This window comes from Papio anubis, chromosome 3, assembly GCF_008728515.1.
Source record: "Papio anubis isolate 15944 chromosome 3, Panubis1.0, whole genome shotgun sequence".
Taxonomy (NCBI): Eukaryota; Metazoa; Chordata; class Mammalia; order Primates; family Cercopithecidae; genus Papio; species Papio anubis.
The window spans coordinates 133,237,911-133,262,093 of NC_044978.1; the positions used below are offsets into that span (position 1 = coordinate 133,237,911).

Sequence of the window (24,183 nt, forward strand, 5' to 3'; positions counted from 1 at the left end):
CGTCTCCTTCTAGGAATCCAGACTGCAGGATCCCAATTTATCTTCTCAGGAGTAAGCAGAAAGGCTGGAACTACACAGATGGCTCTGGGTAAGAGGCATCTAAGCCTGGACAATAAGGCAATCTAAGTGCCCTGGACCCCTACCCAGCCCTGTTACCCCACCCCCACCTGTATTTTCACAATGCTCAGCTCTCATCATTCTCACCAAACAACACACACACAACACACAAACACACACACACTCTGCTCTGCCAAGTACAGGAAAAACCTCGCTTTTGATGACTAGGAGGCATTGTTGATTCTATGGGAATTCTATTTTAATTAAAGAAAAATATTCTTTCATTGCAAATACTTCCAATTCCACTGCAGATTCCTAGCAGAAGTGTGTCACGTGGAAAATCAACTGATTCTGCGCATCCATGGTTAAAAGAACGATTTCAATAGCAATGGAAACAACAATAACATCAACAAAACCCAGAATAAATTGTATCTACATTACATTTATTATGAAAAGTGAGATGCAAAAAAATCATATTCTAAATTTTTTGAGGGTAAAACTAAGTCATTAGTTGAATTTCAGAATTTTAAGCATCCATTCAAAAATCAAATCCAAAATGAAGGTGTAAGTATATGCCATTCCAAAATCTTATTTCATCTTTGTATAAATTATAATATTCCTTCTTTTTTCTAGGAAATAAGTTGTATTAGTCAATATCTGGAGGATGAGAACTTTCTGAAATGATTTTATGACCTTTGTATATAGACATTATAAAAAAAAACTTTAGATTTTAATATTAATACATTCATAAATGGACTTTCCATTTTGAATATTTTTTCTTCAGTGATTTAATATTATACCATACTTTTGATCTTTCTTAGTTGAATATTTATACACATAAATGATTCTCATATTGAAAACTGTAATTTTTAAAGTTATATTTTTTCTGGGTATTATTTAAATTAATACACATCTTCCAAAAACAATCACATAAATTTATCTTTTAAGCAACCATACGTATTGACAAACATCAAGATTTCAGGTATGCTGCACTTATAAACATCTATACTTTTATTAGTTAAAAAACACTGCCACTCTAGTTGTAACTGTAGTGTTCTTGTATCTGGTTAATCTTTTATTTTTATTTAATATACAAAGATGGCACATTCATTCTCTAAAACATGAATATGTTTTTAAATGTGATTCTTAACTTTCTACTGAGAAGTGGTTGTTTGTACTTTGTCAAATGAAATTCTCTATCAGGGGTGATTCTGGTATTTCCATTCATATTTTCTTTCTTTTTCTTTTCTTTTTTTTTTTTTTTTGAGATGGAGTCTTGCCCTGTCGTCCAGGCTGGAGTGCAATGGCATGATCTTGGCTCACTGTAACCTCTGCCTCCCAGGTTCAAGTGATTTTCCCGCCTCAGCCTCCCAAGTAGCTGGGATTGCAGGCACACACCACCATGCCCAGCTAACTTTTGTATTTTTAGTAGAGACGGGGTTTTGCCATGTTGACCAGGCTGGTCTTGAACTCCTGACCTCAGGTGATCCGCTCACCTTGGCCTCCCAAAGTGCTGGGATTGCAGGCGTGAGCCACTGCGCCCAGCCTCCATGCGTATTTTCAATCTGATACTCAGCCAACGTAATTTTTAGTGTCAAGGATTCAAGGTCAAATTGTGTTAGGTTTTAAGAACCAGGTCAGAATTTTTGATCCCTAATCAAGCACTTCCTTTCAGAAGAAATGAGATAAATTCGAACAATATCAATTAACTGGTTGGAATTGTGATAAGCTAACAAATCTTGTCCAGAGTTGACACTTGCCAGCTAATGATTCTAACATTGTTACCTAGTCCACACAGTATCACCTGTTACTGATAATACTAATTTTTTATTTGAGTCCATCTTAAGGAACTCAAGACATGAGGCAATTTAAGTGCCCTGGAACCCCACCCATGGGTTCATTGCTCATATCCTATTATCTCACCAACATCATCTGCAATTTTTCTCCATTTAAATCTTTGACTTCTCTTCGGTGTTGGTAATCATAGTGCATAGTTTTGCTGAGCTCAAGAGAAGAATGCCTGTGATCATATTCACTTCGAGTGATTATACGTGCTTGAAATCTAGGGATCCATTTCCAAAAAATGTAGGGTTTTTATTGGTTTGTGCAAATCAACACATTGATACATGTCCAAAAGGAGTCTCCAAAACATAATTGGTTTTCATCACTGTTTACCATTTCCAGATATAAAATTAGGTGCTTAAAGAACAGCATTAATTCTCTGTAGCTACTCAGTTACCAGTCTGTGCTTCAGAGGCTGGACTTTTCTAAGCACAAAATCTGCTACCAGGGAGTAACACCATTAAATGGGGGGCATCTGATCCAATAATAATATTTGCAAAACAGAGCAGTCATGGAAATATGTAGCTTTCAATTAGTGGTTTTAATTTGTGATTTATTTGAATATACTAGTATAAATAAAATGTATTATGTGTGCATATATATGTGGATAAGCTATTTACATTTTTATGTGTAGAAAATGAAAATATATATTGATTAGCCCTTTTGAGGCTTTTGAACAACTGTTTCATCTTCCGTCTTTCCTGCAACTGCTTTGAGGATTTAGATAATTCATACAAGGTATGTACACAATCACACCCATAGTATGTACATCCTAGTCACACACTTAACACAGAGAGGATGTGTGAGGAATGTAAATTATCCCAGTGGTCAAAGAACTGACCTTACCTGTGACTAATGGCATGGTTAATTAGCCCTGGCATATTTAATAATATGCCAATGTACTGATTACTATATTCAGCCTTTGTGATAATTATGTTACCTACTCAAGGAGACAATTAAAAAAAAAAAAAAACAGATCAAACAGCCCTTTCTGACCTTCAAAAATAAAAGGACAAATTCTGTTACTGAATACATGTGCACACTTTTGTTGGCTTTATTCACGTATTTACATGTGCCTGCCTGAATACAGAAATTGGCCTTTAAATGGGATATGACAAGTTACTTTTTTCTACACATAAAAATAGAAAACTGATCACTCAGACTGTAAAACTCACAGAATGTATTGACATACCATGACCAGCTACAGTATTATGCACGACATATTGTTCACACATTAGTAAAGCAGAGATACACACATTTAGAAATTTAGTAATTGCTAGTATATATTTTTCTTGTTTTCAGGCTGTGTTGACCTTTTTCAACCTTAATAAAAGGAATCTCCAGGGGCCCTCAAAACAAGAATTAGTCTCTCCTCTCCTCTAGGGATTGGGGAGTATGACTATAATACTGCAATCTCCGGATATACCAGCATCATTTTAAGACACGATGGAAAACATTAGGAAAAATAAGTTACTTAAAGATGTGATCTGAAACAAATGTTAAGGAATCTAAACTAAAATCATTAACGATGCCATTAACATGAGTAAGCCCTTTCTACTCATTTTATATAGTTTGCTCTACACACAGCCTTTACATGTTATTAAAAGTAATGATATGAATCAGAAAAGAATTGTTTAACTGTTCAAGAGTTTTTCTAAAGACAGACAATTTTTAAAGCAACAAAGAACAATGCTAGCAGCGATGTCAAAAAGCAAGCTATAATTTTCGCCCCAGAAATAAATGAATGACATCTCCATAGTTAAGAGATAAAGTTGTTAGCATTTCTCTCCCATTTAATTCTTTCTAACATCATTAAATCACTGGGGTATCTCATTATAATTATTACCATGCAGGTTGATCATCAGTATCTTTTTCTAAAGTGTAAAATTTTTTATTCCTACTATTTTGCAGCCAATTAATTTTGAGCTTGAATCCAGAAAGATACTTGATGAAGAGTTAGCATTTAGAAGTGCCCATCTGGAGCATCATTTTCTGTAAGGCATCATTTGAAGCCTCTTTGGATACAAGTACTCATGTTTTAGTGATTTTACATCTGGGAGCCCATTTTTTCACAGCTAAAGCTGGTAATCCTCTGGGCAGAGTTAATTGAATTGCTTTCTACATGCTAGTGTCCAGAAAGAGTAATTACCATAAGTTTAAAGTCTCCATTTCAACAAAACTTCTGGTTGCAGCTGTCTTGAGTTTTAAGCCAGCAAGACTTTGAGTGGCTCCTCTTCACTCTGGGCTCGCATAAAAACATAGATGCCAACTGTATCCTTACTAATGATCATTAGTGCTGTACCTCTTTATGAAGCTTCTAAACAAGTTTTTCCAGGAAGAAAGCAGAAACTATGCCTTTGCTTATTTTATCCTGTGGGTTACAGTCAGTCTTCATAAAGCAAACCATCATTATATAATGGTGTGCCCATAATAGATGCATTTGCTGGTATAACTGCCTCTTTTTGGCACATTATTGCTTGACTTTAATTTCATATTCAACAGTCTTTATTCTCATTATTAGTATCTGAGATATCTGTGTCTTAAAAAAAACTTGTAAATAACATCTTGTTGCACCATTCTGGCCACTACAAGTCATTTCACCAAGGTCCATGGTTATTTGAATGTTGTTTATAATTATCATCACTTTTACTTGCCTAACAGCCAAACGTAATGTTTCAGGATTGTTTGTTGCTGCTTTCTACACATATATACAGATGTACTGGATTTACTTTGAGAGAGGTTATTTGGTTGTGGCAAGTGAGTAGTTTAGCTGGTGACTGTTCACAGTTAAAAGTAGCTGTAATGACCTCTGGCAGATGTCACTGATCACTTGGGAGACAGAATTTTTCCACTTCAATCCATCTTCATTTATGTCCTTGGACATTGCAAACCCAGCTTATTTGATTTCTGCAGCCAAGGAGAATTGTTTTCTTTCCAAGAGTAGGATAAAGTTCATGGAAATCTGTTTCAGTATTTACAAGACTATTTTTTCCCATTTGCAAAAATGTCTCAAGTTTTGTAGACATCCTTAAGCCCATGTATCTGGACAGATGACATTTGCAATTGCTCAGCCAGTTGAAGAATTTCATTAAGAAGGATATTGTTACAAGGATGGACAGGAGATTCAGCATATCCCCTGTTATTTGCCAGGTGGCAGCAGCTGACCCGAATTTGGAGAGAATCAACCAAAAAGGGCCACGCACAACATCAGGAAGCATTGCTAACAGAAAACAAAATGCTCAGATACATATGTAAAATAACAAACACTGAAGAGGATGTTTGACTTCTGATTTCACCATGTAGACAAAAGCAGTGTGGGAATAAGGTAGTCGGCTCACTTATCCAAGATACTGCTGAGTTCACTGTTTTATCACAAAGGGAAATTCACAGGCCTCATTTCTCAAACACCACTTAGAACAAAGCAGGGGAGAGTAAACAGCATCATCTCCATGGCAGCATTACAGATAATTAGTAAATCAGGCAGGGAGAGGGCTACACAAGGCTACAAGTGCCCAGTTTTCAATAAAAACACATATACATATATGCAAACCTTATCCTAATGCATTGTTTTTCTTTATACTGATTCATAAAAGTAGACAAAGGATGTGGTGAATTATGTGTTACTAGGAGTAGACAAAATTTTAAACACTTGGCACAATATGTAGGAGGAAGAGAAGACACACATTTCTCACATTTTGGCAGCAAAACAGTAACAAAGTGGATGCAGAAAAGGCCAAACAATTTATATTAACAGCACACTTGCACATATCCTCTGTAAACACATTTTAAAGTAACATCTTACTCTGTTCTTGGTATGCTATATATAGGGATTCCCAGAATGACAGGCATTCCCAGAAATGAGAGGAAAAACATTAGTATAAGCTAGGAACAGTGAAACCTCAATACGCTATAATACAAACAAACGCTATTTTCCTCTTCTGCTTTCTACTTTAAGACAGTAAGCTCCTATTATGAATTTGGTTCTGAAATCCAGCCTCTAAGGTATATGTTACACATGCATATTTAGTTCAATTTAGTTCAATTTTTATGTTTAACTGTATAACACGGTGAACACTGGTAATCAAAACAGTATCAGAGAATTCTCAAGATTAAAAAAATCATCAAAGATCAAATTACATTCAATATAGATGAACTTATCAAGGCAGGAAACATACTAACACATTTTATAAATATTTCATTTCAGACGTGAACAAAAAGGTTTCTGGTTAACCTTGACTTATCAATCCGTTCAACTTTTGCCAGTGACCCAAAGCACAAAGGTTAATCAATATTTTACTCTATGTAAAGTAGTTGGTCTGTGGCATTCGAAATCAATCATCCAGAAATACATAATTAGAAAAGCATTCAAGATAAACAAATGACAGCTAAAGCTGCCACATTTTTCTCATGGTCATAAAAATAGAACAATCAATCTTTAAATTAAAAATTTTAGTATTCACTTGTTAAGTGGCAGAGCATCTTAATATTTTAAATGTTGAATTGTCTTCCAGACATGGAGTTCTAACTCATTTTTTTACTACTGGTTTAAGGAATATTTTCTATTTCTTGATTCAATAAAATATTTCCTCCATATATTTCACAACAGAATGCATGAAAAAGAACCAAATCATATGTAAGAGAAATGAAGGGTAAAACCAGACAACTTTCAACCCAATGTGTGTCATGCAGGTAAAGTAAGGAAAAAACTGAGCAAGTTCAAAGAGTCTGCCACGAAAACTGTTTTGCAACTTCATCTGTTGAATGAACCTTAGGTTTTACAAATAAGGTATACTAAATGGTTTTACTGTGAGAGTAACTTAGGGGAGGTATCACAATATAAAAATGCTGCTGTCTTGAGTAGGTCCCTATCTTATTTATCCATCTGAAGATATATTTCTGTTATTGTCCTTAAAAGCTGTTAGTTCCATAGGACTTAATGAGCAACAAAACAAACAATATTTTTGTAATATTTTGTGACAATCTCTTGAGTGTTGTACAAGTGAATAATTTGGTTCCAGCACCAAAGAAAACCAGTTAAACTTAGCACATTAAACAAATTTTCTTAAAGTTTTGAGAGGCATAACCACAATAGCAAAGCTAGCAATTTTAATGTATTTAATGTGAGACAAATGCCTACAACTCTCTCAGGCCTCTGCTTCATTTAACTGTTTACAAATCATGTGGTTACTCTAAAGTCATGAAAATAAATATTATTACCAGATGCGAAATTCCTTATTCTCGCCTATTTTAATGCAGGGACAGCCTGTTCTAGCCACTTCACAGCAGAGGATTACCTGGGGCCACCCATCTGGAGTAGGCACTGTTGACAGCTGCTACTGTGTACACAGGCTGTACTCTGTGTATACACAGCATGTATGCCCATGTGGGAGGGAGAAGCCAGCTAGCGAGAACTAGCAGAGAGATTATGTCCTGGCAGAGGCATCTGAGACAGAAGTGACACGAACACAACTACAAATGGGTATTTAAGGCCCAAAGAGAGAGTTTTAGGCTGAATCTCTAATCATTAATAGTAATTTGCTTGGTAATTTGATGGAAATTTCGTATTACATAGTATTGTTAATGGACACCAATGGGTAAGAAACTGAAAAATGTGCCTTATTAAAAAATTCCTTCTAATTTCCAAATATAACAACTGTAACAACTCTCAGGCTCTGAGGAATACTGGTCCACGTATGCAAGCTTTGTCTACAGTTAAATTGCTTCAGAATAAATCAAAGGCTTTTTAGGTTGTGCCGAGTGTAGGTTGTGCTGTTAAAGTTCAGGAATGATTTTTTTCCTGCATATGTTCAGAATGTGCAAAACAGAATTAAAGTGAAAAAAGCCAGAACAGATACTGTGAATTGACTGTACCCACGGGACACATGAGTCTCTAGAGAGAATACCTATGGTTAGATACTCTTTTCTAGCTCATTCCGGGGAATGAGTTCAAAGAGGGCAACCGGTGCCCCTCCAGCATCTAAGTCTGGTTTTCTAAATGCAAAATGGAGACCAGCACTCCCCCAACAATGTCTGCAGAAGGGAAGCCTTCCCAGGGCCGTTGTTCATTTTTCCTTTCCACACTACTCCAGTTCTCAAGCCAATGCTGCTCATCCAGGCCAGTGCCTTGGAGGACATGCATGTGTCTTGGGACACGCATCTCTTTTGGAGACACGGTAGGGCCAAGGTCCCAGGAAGTATAATCCACCTAAATCACAAGCCATGTTTTCGTAAAGGCCTCTTCTTTCATTGGGTTTGAAGGATATTATGGGTATTTCTCTTAAAATCAGTAAGTTTGCAGAAGTTACCCTTTTACTCCAGAGTATACACTTAAGCAATTAGATGATAGTAGTCTATGTACAAAAATTGTAAAGAAGCTCACATTCTAATTTGGTGTTGATCACATTTGTTACTGGAAGTTACTGAACCCAATTAAAAAAAAATCACAAATTGCATCCTGTTTACAGGAGTCTAAATTAAACATTGTTTTTGTTACTTATGAGGCTTTTATCATCACAGAAAAAGCAGTGTTTGCTAATCTGCTATTTATAGTTCCTTACCAGAACCTTAGCATTCTCAGTAGAATGGAGAACACCTGCACAATATCAATTTAGTATTATCCCTAATTTGATGACGCTTTTTAAGAATTCAGTCCCATGTACTTCCTCTAGGGTAAGAAAATATGAATATGTCTGGTCAGAATCACAGAGAGGCGCCTTGCCCCTTCAGTGCAAGAAAATGTGTCTATATAAATCCATGTTTAATGTAGGCAGTTTTCATAGTCAAAAGCTTAGCTAATGTTCCTAATATAACTTTCTTATATTTATTAACAGCTATAAGAAGGTTTATAAAAAGAGTTGTCTGCAGATGTTTACAAAATCAATTCAGATTTCATATTTTACACATTTAACTGCTTTTATTTAATGTTGTCTGGCCTAGGAATGAGTCAAATTTGTTCTCATTTTTTTTTCATTCTGGTTCTTATCACCTATTTAAAATTTGTGTGATTACAGCACTCTTACTGCAATAGGACTAGAAATTATAACAATGTTTTTGCCAATAGTGTTTTTGCTACTTTCAATATGAAGCAGGGATTTTAATGGGAATACTATTGTGTGCTAAATTGAGGCAGTAATACAAAATAATACATGTATAATGATATAATAATAATGCTATTTCTACGAACAACATCATATTTTTAAAAACCCAGTGAGTATTATTTTCAATTTATTAAGGTTGCAAACCTTCAGCAAAGCTTGTTTCTCTTCTCTTGTTCCTTCTTTCAAACTGAAATGACATTTTTGTTTATAGAGCTCCAGGTCAAAGGATCTAACAATTTTTAATAGCAATTTCCTATAGCGAATACTTGCTTTTTCTTCCTAGTCTTGCAGCAAAAAGCTAAGCAAGCTTTGACATAGAGGGACACATGTGAATACCGTAAATTTATACACAAACTCCCATAAATACTCCCTTTCAATCTAACACAGAAGAAGGGGCAGGGCGGACGCAGCAGTTGGGGCGTCGGAAGTTCTGCAGCATGGACTGGAAAACACTGTGCTGCCTTCCTTTGAGCTTCTTATTTGAAGAAGAATCTGAGGAAATGGATCTCCGGGTCTGGCTATTTTGAGTTTTGACTAATTTCTCATGTTCCCTGATTTGTCTTTGTAAATGGTTCTGGATCGCAATTCCCAGGGACTCTGCGTCCAAGGACGCACCATACACTTCCCAGGTCATTCCCTGCTCATCCCACACGACGTCCCTGACACGCTTGGACTGTTTCAGCTGGAGCTTGGAATCTGCACCGAGCTGCTTTTTCTTATCTCCCGGAGCGAGTCCTACCTGAGCAGCAGCTGCTGTCACATTTAACTTTTGCTCCTTGAGGAACTCGCTGACGCGGCTGGGCCTGCGTGGGCTGGCTTTGACCGAGCGAGATGGGGTCTTCTTGCCAGAACCTGGGCTGGAGTCACCCATGGGATCAGATGGCAGGCTCAGGCTGGTGGCTGTCTTGGTCTGTCTGCTTTCTTCTAAGGTGCTCTCCTGGTTCTTCCTAATTGGGGAGGGTGTAGGATTAGCAGCTGATTCTGTGCCTCCACTTTCTTGAGATTTAGGATTGAGCAGTAGGGTTTTGGTATTGGAGGTATCAGTGCCAGCAGACTCTTTTTCTTTTACTACCTGAGGAGATGCAGGCTTCTTTTCCCTTGCATCTTCTTTATTAGTGGGATCCAAGCTCCCGGAATGGTCAGCTTTGCTGATAGAGCCACAAGAGTCAGATAGTTTGCAACCTGGGTCTGTTTTGTGACCGTTTGTGGTTTTCTCTGAAAACTCAGATGGCCTGGTTTCAGATTTCCCCAATCCATAACTTGTTTCAGCTTGACTGCATGCACTGATAGAAATCTGGTCAATGGCTGTAGCTTTCAGGGAGCTAGAATTAGTACCTGCGAGCTTTTTAGCAGTTGATTCTTCCCCTGCTGGAGTCATTCCTGCTAACTTCCCATCTTCTTTACGCAGATGCTGGGCATTACTGGAGGCCAAATTGATTGACGAGGTTTTAAGGACCCCACCTGGTAGGCTCACTAGTTTATTTTCCCTTTGGAAAGTGGTGGGCACAGCTGCAGCTGCCTGAATGTGCACCTGTGGCATGATGCCAGGGCACTGGCTGGACTCCTGGGGGGCTAGCGTGCCGTCAGAGAGCTCCAGGGTGTGGCTCCCACTGCTGTGGCAAATGACACGCAGCTGCTCTTGTTCGAAATGCTCAGGAGCAGGGCTTTCCTTCAGAAATGCAGTGAGGATACTGGGACTGGTGGAGACGGATCTGCTCTCCACACTCGCCACTGCCTGCACCTCCGCATCTTGCCAAGCCCTGCTGGGAACTTCCTTGATTTCACCTTCAGCTTGGCTGGTCATCGTACTGGCTTCTTTGAACCTTGACATCGGATGCTGTACTGGTAGCAGCACCTTCTCTGGACCTGGGGGACATGCCGAAAGTTCGCTAGTGAGAGGGGCCGGTTGAGGTGTCACAGAAGTTGTGCCCTGGGGGCCCGAGGCAGTGACAGAGGGCTGCTTGTTCTCTGAACATCCAGGTTCTCTAGTTAGAGGTTTGCAGGACCTCATTTCAGAATCACAGATGGCTCCCTGCCTTTCCCCTTCGGGTCCACCTACAGGAGAGGATGAGTGACTGACCACCCTGGCTGCTGTCACTGGAGTCTGCACTGTTCCCTGGATTGTTTCTGGGGAAGGAAACTCACAGGACACCTGATCTTTGCTGCTACTGAGGATGTCTCCCACAGGACAACTTGGTTTCTCAGGTTGCTCTCTATTTGAGGTTCTCTGTGATCTCCTCAGGGAATCTTCAGGTGCGGATGAGGTGATGGCATTGGGCTGATCACCTGGGATGGACTGGCGGGTGTACTGATTGGCAGGCATTGTCAATGGTGTGTGTATAAGATCCCTTCCTGCTGCAGAACTCGGGGCTGGCGCTGCAGGCTGGCTGCTCCCTGGCAGCTGGGAATTGCCGGGAGAGTTGAATGTGGCAGGTGCTTTCTCCACTTCATTGAAGACACCAGGAGAAGACATACCTGGCTGGGTGGTCTCATGCTCACAAGCCTGCATCAGGGCTTCGGCAGCTGCCCTGGGGCTGAGGTCTGGCTCTGCAGGGGCACCTGAAAAGCCATTGGCATTCTTACACAAGAGAGCTGGTCGATGCCGAGGTGAGGCAGCCTGTGGCTCTCCTAGATCCTCTTCTTTTCCGGAAGCTGCAATCAGGGAAGTTTTAGCTGATCTGAGAGGGTCAGGTACAGTCCCCATGGAATTTCTCGTCAGGAGCACTCCAGAGCTCTCTCTTGGGTAGTGTTCCCACTGGTAGGGGAGGGGGAGTGCAGTCAGAGCTCAGAGTGATGACACAGTCAGGGATGATTCCTCTGAAGAACCAGTCTGTGAATCAAGGAAACAGCATCATTAATACACTACGTCGCTTAAGGATTGAAAAATAAACCAAACTGTCATTTTTATAAGAGCACATTAAAAACTTTTCTTCCTATATCTGTTGATATAAAAATAGGCCTTGTGGGGAGGGAGAAGAAAAAAATAAATAAAAATAGACGAGAAAAAGATTTTGAAAAAAATTATAATTACAAAAATGTTATTCGGATATATTAGTTTCTGCTTGCATCCCGCTAATGTCTAGCAAATAGGTTTTTCTTGTATCTACCAAAGTTTGCTAACTACCTCAAAAGTTACTGGTGCAATCTGATTTAGCAGATATCAGAAAATCCTGTAAAGCCACTCTAATTAAATCGTTAAGTAAGTATTGAAATAGGCATAAACAGATATGTGAAATAGGAAATTTAGGGACAGATCCAAATACAAATGGGGACTTAATCTATGACAAAAGAGGCATTACAATTTGGTGGTGAAAGGCTGAGCTATTTCACAGAAGGAGCTGGCAAACTGTTTATTCATCTGGAAGAAAAGAAAAGTAGATCTTTATATTATACCAATTCCAAAAATAAATCCTAGGTGGATGCAGTGGATTAAAGGTTAAAATATAAAATAAATAAATAAACTCATATAAGAAAACCTAGGAATCATAAATGTAATCTAGAGACAGGTGAGCTAGGCTTTTTCTGAGAAGGTAGACACACTGTAGGAGAAAACATAAACATAGGTGACTAAATAATATTCAAAACCTGAATTTTATGGCATGACAAAAGATGCCATAAAAAATACAAGATGTTTGGGGGAAATAAAAAGTGTATAGCCCTAGAGGGCAGGCAAAAATACCTATAATATAGAAGGAGCTCTTTAACATTTACAAGGAGACCAAATAATCCATTGAAAAAATGGATAACAAATATAAGAACATAGTTTACAAGATACGAAATTTAAATAACCATCAAGCTTATGAAAAGACGATCAAATTCATCTGTAGTCAAATAATGCCAATAAAGTAACAATGCAATTTTACTTCACACAAGTTGCATCAGCAAAAGCTTTAAAAAAATAGACTTTTAATAGTAAGCCCTAGGGAGACCTAGCAAAAGGAAGTGTTTTTATTAATTGTAGGTGCAAATAAATATGTATTGTTACAGCTTTCTTATGGAGGCAGTTTAACTTTTAAAACTAAAAATACACATTTCCTTGACTCAATGATACCAACTCTATCAACAGAAATAAAAACACCAACATATATGAATATGGGGACGTTTCCTGAGGTACTATTTATCGAATAAAAACAGACTGGTCTTTATAAATAGGGAGAATGATAGGATAAGTCATGACATATTTCTACTACAGAGTATTAGGCAACCAGTAAAGTAAATATTCAGCTATAACTTTTCACGTGGAAGAGATTTCCTCAAGGTATGACTGAATGAGAAAAACAAGGTCCAGAAAACGGCATATACATTCTCATTTTTGTAAAACAATGACCTAAAACACTGCATATGTGTGCACACAAACAGGCACACACAGAGATATGTTTGTGTATGATAACATAAATTCTAAAAACATTTGGAATGAGACATACTAGGTTTTACTAAATAGAGGGGGAGTGATAAGCTGGGGACAGAGAGGGGAGATGAAAGTACCCAAAGGTGGAGAAATGCTGAATTTAAAAAATCTGAAATGATTTAGGGCATATGATTATGTAAAATTATATGTGTGTGTTTATGTATAAACTTTTTTTGAGACAGAGTCTTGCTCTGTCACCTAGGCTGGAGTTCAGGGATGCAGTCATGGCTCACTGCAGCCTCGACCTCCCAGGCTCAGGCTATCTTCCCACCTCGGCCTCCCAAGTAGCTGGGACTACAGGTGAATGCCACAATGCTCAACTAATTTTTAATTTTTTTGTAGAGACAGGGTCTCTCCATGTTGCCCAGGGTAGTCTTCAACTCCCGGACTCAAGTGATCCTCCTGCCTCAGCCTCTGAAAGTGCTATAGGATTATAGGTGTAAGCCCATGGACCTGGCCTATAAGCATTTTTTAGAAAGGTAACTATACACTAGGTCATGTGGATAAAGCAATGGCTCAGAAATTAGTGGATGACTCTGTTTTAATATTTATCATTAATAAGTCATGTTACCTCAGGCTAATCACTTAATCTTTCTGAACCCCAAATTGACTCACTGGCAAAATGAATTAAATGATTTCTGAGGATTGTTCTAGCTCCAAAATTCACGGATTCTACTTCTTTGCACATGATGAATAATACATCAAACTGTGTGATCTTCACTCAGGCTACAAAGTGTCAAAATAAGGCAAAATCAAATCCGGCTGGGCCCAGATTTTGAAAATACATAATTTTATCTTTTAGCTCCATGTAATCCAGCAGACCTATTATCACATAAGATCTAACAATAAATAGAATGTATTTTCTCCTCTACACAAGTTCTTCCTTCTAACTTCATTCTTTATATGAATAGGTTGAATATTTTCCCATCCCTGGTCTTACCTGCTTTCTGCTCAAACCATTTCTCTAGGTTTCTCTTCTATTTCTTCCTTACCCCAGTATTCTGTTGCAAAATCATTTGCCCTGCCTCAGCCAGTCTTTCACTCTCTTTTGCATTTGCGTTTTTTATACTTTTCCTCCCACTGTCTGCCCTCCTCATCCTCAAAAAACCTACCCATTCTTCAAGGCCCCACTTAAATCCCATTTTTTTTCTGAAGCCCTCTAAAGACTTCAAGTTATGAAGTCTCTCTTTTCTTAAAAAAGAACTCCTCCAGGTTAGTTGGTCATCTGTGTCCTTTGCATTGTTCTTTTTATGCACTGTTTTTGCTCCATTGTTACTTACATAAATGCCTCATTTTTCCAAAAACACTGCAAGCCCCAGAAGGAAAAGAAAGAAGCCTTTTGATTCTTTTCTGTTGACTCAACAGGACATAGTGCAGGGTCTTGTGTATAAAAAGTTGTTAATTGATCCTGTTACCCTCCAAAATGGCCATTATTGCAGCTCTGCCAAATGTCAAACTTACAGGAAAATTTGATCCATGGCATGAAATGTTGATAAAAACACAATGTAAAAGAGTGCTTTTGGAAGTGAGAAAATGGTGTTATCTTACTTATTAAACTTTATGTATCTGTAATCCAGGTTTAGATAACTAAAACCAAGAACACTGAACACCTGCTATGAAAAGTTGGAAGGTCTCATAAAGCCAGGGACACAGAATATCTCCTGTGTTGTAAGGCTGGTGTCAAGGAAGCTTGTTCGCCAAAGAGGACTATAAAACATGAGCAGCTCAAAGTTCAGCAACTGAAAGTTAAAAGATTTAGATGAAGATGACTTCACAAAACTCTCAGAAGTCCATTGTGTTCACTTCCATTTCCAACACACAGCTAACTGTTAGTTTAACTTTGAAAGTGTTTTATTTCATTTGCTTTGCTAATAGAGGTTTAATTGTCCATCAGCTGAAGATCAAGAAGAAAAGCCCAAATTGCTTGGCTAACACCTGGCACTCGAAATCTCTGTATTTATGCATAGATAACAAATCAATACTACTCTCCAATCTGTCTGCTAATGGAATTGTCACAGCATCTCCCCGAGCCCAGAAGAGACTCCCCCAAGCTCTGAACCAACCCTCCTTCCCTCCCTCACTGAATGGCAGAAATCTATGGGCTCCAGTAGGTCAGACAAGACAAATCGGACATTTAAAAAGTATAACTACTTGTTGGTTTAGAGTGGGGAGTATGTGTCTTTATCATCAACCAGAGTCCATTATGGTAAGATTTAATAACTTGGACTAAAAATAAGATGCAAACAGATGGCTACCAGACTGAATGAGTCCCTTCTACAGAAGGGCGTGTTGCATCAGTGTGTGTGTGTGTGTGTGTGTGCGCGTGTGTGTGCGTGTGTGTGTGGAGTGTGTTTGCTGCGTGGTTTTCTCTTCCTCCTTCCTTTCCCCTTCCCCTTCCCTTTCTTTTTCCTTCTTTCTCTTTTTTTAAACTTCTTTTTAAGTACAGGGGTAAATGTGTAGGTCTGTTATATGGGTAAACGCATGTCACAGGGGTTTGCTGCACAGATTACTTCATCACCCAGATATTAAGCCTAGTACTCATTAGTTAGTTTTTTCTGATCCTCTCCCTCCTCCCACTCTCCACCCTCTGATAGGCCCTAGTGTCTGTTGTTCTCCTGTATATGTTCATGTGTTCTCATCATTTAGCTCCCACTGAAAAGTGAGAACATGCAGTTATTTGATTTTCTGTTCCTGCATTAGTTTGCTAAGGATAATGGCCTCCAGCTCCATCCATGTTTCTGCAAAAGACATGATCTCATTCTTTTTTTATGGCTGCATAGTATTCCATAGCGTATATGTATCACATGTTCTTTATCCAGTCTATCATTGTTGGGCATTTAGGTTGATTCCATGTCTTTGCTATTGTGAATAGTGCTGCAATGAACATCCACATGCATGTGTCTTTACGACAGAATGATTTATAATCCTTTGGAATAGACACAATAATGGAATTGCTGGGTTGAATAGTAGTTCTCTTTTTAGGTCTTTGAGGAATCGCCACACTGTTTTCCACAGTGATGGAGCTCTTTCCCTATTCCCTTCCCTTTCTTTTCCTTCTTTTTCTTTTGAATTGAAGAGATCTTTCATACAAATCCAGATTTCTCCCTTGCTTCTATTTATTGTAAGGTTTGCATTTCCAGATGGCATCAACTAGGTGGCACTGAGAAGAACTGTCCCTCTTGATGGGCGGGGACTCTCCAAGTGACCCATTCCCCAGGAGTCCTGCTACACTTGTTAACATTACTTAGCTGGGGTTGTGTGTGCAGCTGGGTTTGAAGACCTTGTGCTAAAAGTACTGACAAAGTAGACTTTCCACTCTAATTTTCAGGCCTCTGAGGGCAGTCTGACATTGTGTTTAAGAACATGGACTCTGGGGCAGACTCCTTGGATTAGAATATCAGTTTCACTACCTAGCTTTAGCTCTGTGTGCCTGGACAAGTAACTCAACCTCTCAGGGCCCCAGTTTAATCTATAAACTGAGGATAATAATAATACTGCCTCACTGGGTTGTCATGAGGAATAGATTTGGCCTTTAGAACAAACAGCATCTTGGCACATATTTAGCACCATATAAGTGTTAGCCTCTTTTAGAAACCTGGGTAATTTAAGCTTTTATCTATGTTAAAGAAAAAGTTATTCTGACACTTGTTAAAATGGTAAGAATACTTTATTCAGGACTTTTGTGATGGGTATCAAGAATATTGCAATAGGGTAGAGAGATGGGCCTCAAATTCAAATACAACAAGAACAAGTAGAGATATATAGCCAAGGAGAGGGTTGTGGTGGGGGGCAGGTGTGTCAGTGGATTTAAAATTACTAAGAGGAGACATCAAGTGAAGGGGGATTTTTACTAAACCACTTAACAAATTCTTGCTGAAAGCATGATCAGATGTCCGGGAGGGGGAAAGTGATCAGATGTCAGGGAGGGGGAATTCTCTCTAAACTGGCTTAACAAGATTCTTGCTAAAACTGGACTCTGCAAAAGATGAACACAGATGCCTAAAGTCAAGACCTGGTTGAGAGAAGGGCTCAGCAAATAAGGATTTTCTTAAAAGACTCACTGTAACATTATAAATTCTTCCTGAATTGAGCAGAAATCACACAGAAGCTAATGGTACTCTAAGTGAGTTTGTCTTTAAGTTTAATGGGCACTGTCTCCTTAACAGCAGACTCTTTTGGCACCTATCCTTAAAATCATGAGCAAAGACTTAAAGCCTTGTTCTGGTAATACAGCAAGACTGCAGGGTAAACATTATCCACCTTTTACAGGGAGGGAAACTGAGGCCCAGAGGCTAAGTAACCCACTCAAGGTGGAATACCTGTAATTCTTGTTGAACTGAATTCTAATGGATGCTAATGCCTGGGCCCTTCTTATGCTGCTTCCTTATTAACTGTAACTCTGAGAAGAAAATGGAAAGAAAGAAAACATTTTTAAATTTTTATAGATATCTATATATCTATATATATCTCCCTAGAGGAGAGGGAACCTTCTATTTGCAAGTTATTTGCAATCCAGGGGCAGCCTAGATGGCATTAACATCCACGACAGTGACATTCATAACTGGTCACCTTAGGAAAAGTCCAGCCAGCTTGTTGAAAGCTGACACTGCCACTGCCCATTCTGAAAATAATGAGTTCCGCTACTATGCCACACTGCCTATTTTCATAACAGACACCTGCACTTACTAAGAGAGGCAGCAGGGAATCTGAACCCTTTGTGACTTCCCCCAAAGCCACGCTGATGGGAAGAGCATTAAGCAGAAAGGATGGGGAGAGGCGTGGTGGCCCTGGACCGACAGGAGGCTGATGCAGTGCAGGTCATGGTGATAATCCTGTGGGCAGCAATTACCTTAGCCCACTTCGGAACCACTGCACTGCTAGAACAAGGGCTCCGGGATGTCATCAAGCCTCTTTACTGATATTAAATAAGAGTTACAGGGACCTCAGTGAGCACCTTTCTTTCCAGCCATTGGACAGCCGTTTTTAGTAATCAGATAGCTCATGCAAAGACCCCCAGAGAACAGCAAGGCAAAAAGTAAGAGATTACTAATCCTCAAGAAAAGAGTAAAGAAAAAACATCATCTGGCATCCTATTCAATCTCATCTAATTGCTCCCTTTAATTGGGAACTTTTGCCTGGGTCATTTGCATTCTGAACCCAGCAGATTGTGCCAGTGCAGAGTTTCAAGGAGAGGCGATTCAATCCCAGGAAACACCCACAGGCTGGGAAGAGCAGTCCCTTCTTCTTTCTTTGAAAACATCATACCCTGGCACTAACAGCTGCCTAAAATGCTCTTTTTGAAGACACTAGCTGAAAAATTGTTTTGTCCTTTCAGACTGTGGCTAAAGCAAGTCAGAATGGCTGAAGAGAAAGGAAGGCTGCTTTGCTTAGTGCTACTAACAGTGTCATGCAGACTTTCAATTATAATGGTTACTTTAATAAAAGGCTCACGAGAAACAAGCTGCATCCCTTCTCCCCATCCAGTTTGTCTTTTCAACATTGTTCTAGAAAAACGAGTGCATGACCTGTTATCTTACTGAATTCCACTGTAAGCAGGACTGGATAAAAACTAAGAGGTTAAAAAAAAGGGCTTTAAGAAGCATGATGACCCTAAATATCCCCCCTCTTTTGTCAAATACAATTTGAACAGATGGCTTCTAAATTCACAACAGAATAGAATCATGGGACAGCAAGCACTTATTTCTTGCTTTCTCTATTGCAGACACTATTCTGTATGTGAACTCATTTACTCCTTAGAACAACTCTATAAGGATGGTCTTACTGTGTGCCCTGCTTTGCAGATCTGGAATCTGAGGCAAAGTCACACCACTAGTGAGTTGTGCAGACGGAATTTAAATCCAGACCATCTGGTTCCTGAGTCCATGTTGTCCACCAGTTTTACACAGGGAAGAGAGACCTTTTTTATTTTTATTTTTTTGTGGAGGCAAACTCAATGACTTGGGCAAGCAGCATCATCAGACAATAGGAACAGTAACAGAAAACTCAAAAAGCATAGCGGTAGAGGAACACTCCTTTAAACCTATTACTAACCCAAGCTAATAAAGGTCAATTAGGCAATACAGAAATTCCTGCTCTTCATAACGATTAATCCAATTTGGACATTTTAAGAGCCATAGACTCTTCTGAGAAGTTGATGAAAACCATGAACCCTATAGAATCACATGCATGTACGTGTGCACACACACATATTTGCAGATCATTTTAGAAGGTTTACGCTTGGTGTTGTAGGGGAGGGAAAATTCTTTTTCCTCTTACCTTCCTGGGTTCTCTGGCTGGAGCCCTGAGAACCCAGGAAGGTAGGAGGAAAAAGAATTTCAAAAGAAAAGCATATGACTGTATTTAATATAAGCTTTATGTGACATAGACGCCTTCATAAGGAAACGAAGACTTGTAGAAATGGTTAAGTCTGAGCATTGTTTTTTTTTGTTTGTTTGTTTGTTTTGAGACAGGGTCTTGCTCTGTCACCAGGCTGGAGTGCAGTGGCGCCATCCTGCAACTTCCACCTCCTGGGTTCAAGCAATTCTCGTGCCTCAGCATTCCGAGTAGCTGGGATTACAGGCACAGGCCACCACACCCAGGTAATTTTTGTATTTTTAGTAGAGATGGGGTTTCACCATGTTAGCCAGGATGGTCTCTGTTTGGGTGAGGGTGAAAGGACAAGATGGAGGAAGGTGAACAAGAAGGCACAATCCATGTTGCTTCCCGGTTCTTCCTCACCAACTTTCCCGGGCGTGGGAAAATGCAGCCTCCCTCCACCCAAGATGCAGATCAACTGAGCATGGGCCAGGTGATGTCAATCCGAAGAGATCTCAACTTACCTGGCCACGCCTATGGAGACGCCCCTATCACGCCCTTATCCTGACCACTGCCCTCCCCCTTCCAGTACCAATGCATAAAAGTCCCCGGCTGCTGGCAGGAGCCGGCATGACTTCTTCAGCCCCTCCTACTTGTGGACCGGAGAACCTCACCCGAGAGCACCGGTGTGACTTCCTTGGCCCCATACTTGAGGACCGGAGAACCTCGCCGGAGAGTGTGTGCATATTTGCAACAAAAGACTGCCGCTTTCTTATGTACTTTGGCCTACTGTTTAATTATTTAGCTCTCCTAAATTAAGTATTAAATTAAGACAATTATTAAATTAAATTAAATTAAGACAGTCTCCATCTCCTGATCTCGTGATCTGCCCCCTTGGCCTCCCAAAGTGCTGGGATTACAGGCATGAGCCACCGTGCCTGGCCAAACCTGCGCATTTTTATAGTAGAGTTGATGAAGAATGGAAAATCGTGGAAAAATGTGATAAGACAAATGGGCAGGAGCTAAGAGTAGTAAACTGCAGGAAACTTAGCAAAGCCTGTTCCTTCACTTGGATTCCCTCTGGCTATGGGGAGGGCGCCCCTCACATGAGGGTCTTATGAGAGAGAAAGGGGCGTGAGAGTCCTTCCTGTACTTGCCATTTCTCAAATTCCTTCAGCTTAAAATAGTCACTCTGCCAAGGCGCCCTATTTCGGGGTAATGTGTTCTGAGCCCTGTCACTGGCAGCCTTTCCACGGCTGTACATCAGTATCCTTTTCTCTGTGGCACTGGAAAACATCACAAAATAAAATGGACCTGCTTCAAAGACTTGTGAGCTCAAATGAAATAAGTTAAACACTTAGCATGCTGCTTAGAATATAATAAACAATCATGAGTTATTATTCCTAAAAATTAGTATTTTGGCATAATTTATCTATGGAGGCAGGAATTATGCAATACATTTTGCAGAGTCCATCTCACATGGTCCAACATTTAAATAAGTTTACTACATGTTCCCCCAAACCCCAATCTAAAGACTATCACTTGAAGAGGTAACATTTAGCTAACTTGAAAATTAACCCACAATGCGCTTTACTCTCTTTCAATAAGGTGAGAGGAATAGACTTTTTTGCTCCGTTTTCAACAAAAACATTTTTTTTTAAGCTTGAACTCTTCTCCAGAAGAAGTGATTAAAACATTTAGGTTTGTTATTCTTACCTTCTCTAATCAAGCTGGATCTTATCATCTACTTGGTTTGCCTGACGAATATTCAAATCTGAATATTTTCTTCTTTTGCAGCTCAGCTTTGAAGGACTTCAATTGCAAGCTTATTTTAATTGCAAAGAGAATGCAACAGGATCTCAGGGCTAAGTGGTGGTTAAACAACATGCTAATAGAAGTAAACTAGGCAGCTTCCATTTGCATGTTTTTGCATTTGCATTTTAAAATCCTGTGTTAGATATGATCAAAGCTGCTCTGCATCCCAATTTTCTACAGGATATATTTAGCACCAGTAAAGTGCCATTCAGCCTTATGAACAAGTATTCTTGTCCTTGCTGCATTCTTGACCTTACTGATCTTGCTACCGTTTTCCCTGGCTGCCACACTGCCCCCTTCTACCACCCCCAACTATTCCAGGTTCTCATTAAAACAAGTCTTCCACTCCACTTGCTTGCCTTTTGGCAAAGGCGTCTTCCAAATGCAGAGGTGGACATCTAAGTGGGAGACCCCTGCTGCGCTGTAACAGGCTGAGAACTTATTGGTGATTTCTGCTTTTAGCTCACATCAGACACCACCAAGTTTTTCCTCTAGTTCCCCAACTTGGGTTTTTTTTTTTAAATTGAGATGGAGTCTCGCTATGTCACCCAGGCTGGAGTGCAGTGGGGTGATCTCAACTCACTGCAACCTCCATCTCCCAGGTTCGAGCAATTCTCTTGCCTCAGCCTCCTGAGTAGCTGGGATTACAGGCATGTGCCACCACATCTGGTTAATTTTTTTGTATTTTTAATAGAGACGGGGTTTCGTCATGCTGGCCAGGCTGGTCTAGAACTCCTGACCTCAGGTGATCCGTCCGCTTCAGCCTCCCAAACTGCTGGGATTCCAGGCGTGAGCCACTGCGCCTGGCCCTACTTGGGTCTTTAATCACAATGGAGGATGGAAAAATGTCTGGTGGTAATATATATGCAGTGAGGAATCGAAGTGGAAAGGGAGCTGTTCACTGAGATGGTGCCTTAGGGCTCTTCCACTCTTAAAGAATACGGAGAAACCCAGGAATAGGCAAAGTTGTGAAGCAGATTCCTCAGGGTCTTGTGGTCTATACCTGCTCTGTGCTCCCCATTTGCTGTTTGCAAGGAGAACCAGGCTGCCTGAGAGAATCTGGGGTGCTCTGCTCTTGAGAATGAACAGCTTCTTTGCTGGGGCTGCAATCTTCAGGTTTGGTCTGTCAGTTGTGATTGAAAAAGCAAGGGAGAGAAGGAAGGAACCCATCACTCTCTTGCTTTACAGTGTGTAAAACATTAAGTTAGGCATCGCGAGTACATAAAGGTTTTGCTTTTTGCCCTTAAGGAGATATCAATCTTTTTGAGGAGACAAGACAAATTCAATCAGAAGCTATAAGTGAGCAAGAATGTATATAATTAAGTGACTTAATGCGGTGGTAATAAACTACTTTATAGATGTTCAAATCAGGGAAAAGGCCAATATTTCTAATTCAATTGATGTTTCCTGTATTCTGTAGGCTAGAAAAAGTTCTGTAGGCTAGAAAAAGTTGCCCCTATGTAAGTCTAAAGAAAAGTGAACATTTGAAATAAGAGAAAGGTGAATCAAGTAAGGGTGAAAAAGAATGGTCTTTGATTAAAGATAAAATAACCCCTTAAATCATACAAAGACAATTAAGAAATACTGTTGACATCCATTCATTCATTTAATAAGCGGACTGCCTTTTTGTGCCAGATATTCAGTATACAAATATAAATAAGATACACTTATGTCTACGAGGAGCTCACACTTTCTGCATTAAACAGAATTAAAGTGTTATAGAAGAAACAGAACACAACTCCCCTAAATGTACTATAGAAGTACAGAGGATTTATCATTTTATTCAGCATAGATCTTAAATTACAGTGGAGAATCCTAAGCTTTGTGAGATGTATTTAATATGATCAAGAGGAGCCAGATGGTAATCTAGGGTAGAGTTTCTCACCCTGGAACTATTGACATTTTGGACCAGATAGCTTGTGGCAGGGAAGGGAAGAAAGGAGGATTGTCCTACGCACCGTAGGATGTTTAGCAGCCCATCCCTGACCACTCCCTAGATCCCAGTAGTGCCCCCACTTCCAGCTGTGACAATCAAAAATGTCTCCAGACATTTCTGGGAGGACATAATTGTCTCTGATTGAGGGAACCACCAATCCAGGAGGTGAGCATATTCACCTTTGATAGACAGAAACGTCCTTAGAATGAATGCCTGTGAGTTGATGTAAGAGAACTTCCTCCAGCTGGATATGACTTAATGATATAGTTTTCGGCTCTCCAGTCAAAGAGAGCACTTCTCATACTTGACCTGTGAGAATGCAAATTAGTATAATTCCTATAAAGAACAACTTGACAATGTTTATCAAAAATACCAGGTTGTATACACACTGACTCTGCAATTCCACCTTAGGTACTAATGTTGTGAGTAAAATAAATAAATGTGCTAATTGATATATGCACAAGGTTTTTCACTGCATGAAATAACAAAAGATTAGAAGCAATTTAAATGTCCATTAATAAGAGTTAGTTATAAAAATTATACTATTTTTATGTAATGAATACTAAGCAGCCATATTCAATAATGAGGAAGCTCTTTAAGAATTGATATGGGGCTGGGTGAGGTGGCTCCCGCTGTAATCCTAGGACGTTGGGAGGCTGTGAGGGGGCGGATCGCCTGAGCTTAGGAGTTCAAGACCAGCCTGGGCAACATGG

The 24,183-nt window shown here is 39.6% G+C and overlaps 1 protein-coding gene across 11 annotated transcripts in view; it reads right to left on the reverse strand.

The window, feature by feature from the left end:
• Positions 1 to 479: 479 nt before the first annotated feature.
• GPRIN3 (GPRIN family member 3) overlaps positions 480 to 24,183 on the reverse strand; it is a 72,489-nt gene continuing 48,785 nt past the window's right edge. For 5 of the 11 annotated variants that reach the window (XM_021938429.2, XM_021938427.2, XM_021938430.2 and 2 more), the window contains 2 exons: positions 22,538 to 23,779; positions 480 to 11,826 (listed from right to left, as the gene is read on the reverse strand). In XM_021938429.2, coding sequence (XP_021794121.1) covers positions 9,370 to 11,700 — 2,331 coding nt within the window. In that variant the 5' untranslated portion in view covers positions 11,701 to 11,826; positions 22,538 to 23,779 and the 3' untranslated portion in view covers positions 480 to 9,369. The remainder of the gene's footprint in view (positions 11,827 to 22,537; positions 23,780 to 24,183) is intronic. The other 6 variants (XM_003898958.4, XM_009207178.4, XM_021938428.2 and 3 more) reach the window with 3 other exon arrangements.